Source organism: Tribolium madens, unplaced genomic scaffold (assembly GCF_015345945.1).
Source record: "Tribolium madens isolate multiple individuals breed KSU strain unplaced genomic scaffold, Tmad_KSU_1.1 Scaffold_20;HRSCAF=117;Tcas5.2_LG4, whole genome shotgun sequence".
Lineage (NCBI taxonomy): Eukaryota > Metazoa > Arthropoda > Insecta > Coleoptera > Tenebrionidae > Tribolium > Tribolium madens.
In genome coordinates this window covers 11,641,203-11,643,624 of record NW_025400985.1, presented here as the reverse complement: position 1 = coordinate 11,643,624, position 2,422 = coordinate 11,641,203, and the positions used below count along the sequence as shown (strand labels likewise).

General features: G+C 34.2%; 1 protein-coding gene across 1 annotated transcript; it reads left to right on the top strand.

Annotated features, from left to right (window-relative positions):
- Window positions 1-340: 340 nt before the first annotated feature.
- Window positions 341-1,642, top strand: LOC123005445 (coiled-coil domain-containing protein 113-like). The gene has a single exon (XM_044399201.1). It carries the CDS (start codon window positions 376-378, stop codon window positions 1,582-1,584), a length of 1,209 nt encoding a protein of 402 aa, XP_044255136.1. The 5' UTR covers window positions 341-375; the 3' UTR covers window positions 1,585-1,642.
- The last annotated feature ends 780 nt before the right edge of the window (window positions 1,643-2,422 follow it).

The following is a 2,422-nucleotide window of genomic DNA, read 5'->3' as shown; positions in this document are numbered from 1 at the left end:
GTCTGCTAGCGCAAATTAACTCTTGTATAATAAGCGCATAATTTACACGTCATACATAGACCGACTGCCAGCAGCTGTGATATTTGCGAAATTCCAATTACTTAGAGGAGAGACGGTGATGAATGTCGGTTCGTACGTTCCGCGGCGGCAGCCGTCCACAGGGCGGACCCGCCCCCGGCCGGGCTGTCCCTTGGGGGCACTTCGGCCGCAGAGCACGTGGGGCCCGAACATCTTATTTTAGTGCTCACTAACTTGCCCGAATCGCAATGTCTTTCTCGCCGGAATATTGACCTAGAAAAACATACACAAGATTAAAAACTGTCAAAAACTGTCATACCTGTACAGCTGGCAGTTACTTTCAATTTTGGTTTAAAAATGAATTTGTTAACTGACAAGGAATTGGTTGCTGCAGTACAAGACTTGGAGCGTAAAGTCGCGCACCTGAAGGTTGAAAATGGAGTTTTTTATCGATTTTTGGAAAAAAACGATCCTCAAGCCATTCAGGAATTTGAAGGCAAAGCTGTGCGCTCTTTTGAAGCAATTCCAAAATCGTCAGTTTTTAGTGCTAGGAAATCGGTCACGATTTCTGCACATACAGGAAAAGGAATGTCGATATCAACAATTGCTACTTTAAAAACTTTAAGTGCCTCTATAGTTAGTAGAACTAGTAGTAAACGACTCCCGAAAATAATGCAAGAAAAGTCGTCGGTGTTTACTGCACAAGGGAGTGATATTAACGAACCTAAAGCTACAGAAAAGATATGTTTGGCTCTGAAAAGTGATTTGGTAATGCGAGATTTAGAAGAACATGAACAAGCGGCGGAGAGAGCAAAAAAGAGAGGGCATGTCACAAGAAATAAATTAATTGCAAAAATGGAAGAATTCAAGTGTAGGAAAGAAGATGTGGAAAAGTCGATTGAAGATTTTGCTACTTTTAAAGAAACTTATCAACCGATGACTTTGAATCGTTTTACAAGATTCATGGATGAGTGGTCTAAAAAATCACGTTTGGTTACAGATAAATACAGATTGCGGTTCAGCTCTCTTCGAACGCAATACCACAAGATGTCACATCTCCTTATTTATAAACGACAAATTGGCGAACATTTACAAGAAATCGATTTTGATAATCTCACATACGCAAATGTTGGCTTAACTAAAAAGATTGAACAAAAGCAAAATTTGCTCATCGAATTGAAGAAAATGACTGGCGCTGGAAATTTGAAACTGAGTCAACTTAGAGGAACACTATTGGACAAAATCAATGAAAAAGATAAAATAACACAAAAAATTAAGGATTATGAAAATGCTATTATTAAATCGGATATTGAAATTAGTAAACTGTATGGAGAATTGGAAGAAGTCAAGGAGAAGTATCTCAGAACAAAAAAGAAACTGCAAGGTTATGAAGCCCCCAATGTACTCGAATATATTAGGCTGAACAGTGAGCTACGTCAAGCAAAGAAAGAAATTGATGTCTGGGAAAAACGTAAAATAATAAGAGACTGTACTTTAATGATTGAGATTGAGAAAATGAAACAGAAACTACAAACGCAAGCACTGCACCGTTGTTGGTTTGAATAGATTTATATTTATTTACATTATATTATACTGTTATATTAATAGTTTTGTTGTTTATTTTATATTCTGTTATTATAAACGATTACACGTGTTTTGTTAACAAAACTGGCATCATCACTCCTATTAAAATTGTGCTTTCAGATAATATCTTTCATTTTTTGTTTCTTCATTATTCAGTTTTGCTAATTACGAGTAATTGCTTGAAAATTTTATAGAAGAGGTAGTAGAAAATATTTAATTTTTCTTTAGATTTGTCAAGGAAAAAAGGAGAATATCAAAATATTTAGACATATTAAAGAACGCGACGTTATCATGTGCGATCTCTTAATAGTCAAAAGGCCACTAGATCAAATTTTGACTTTTAAAATTAAAACATTACTAAACGTCATAACAATTCCTAAATCGATTCAAGTATAATATATTGTTTGAAAACTGCATAAATAAGGCAAATTACAAGAAATAGTATAAAAAACTCGTTTTATAAGATCTTGAAGCACTCATTCTTTGAAATTATTCACCACGCCACTCGTTTTTGAAACTTAAATTCGTGCTTTAAGACTGGTCCTATAAAACTTGTTTTTTAATATACTGTTCTTTGGTGCATTTAAGCTTACCCCTTATATTGCCGTTACTATTCTATAAGGTATTCTATAAATATGTCGTCAATCACAGCTGAAAACAAATTGTTTTTGTTTTGTACTCAATGTTGCTTTTATCAACTAATTTCAGTAGATAAAGTAGTCTCTTATCGCCTAGTGAAATAAAGTAATTTTTATCTACTGTTTATATTTTATCAACTAATTTTAGTAGATAAAGTAGTCTTTTATCGTCTAGTGAAATA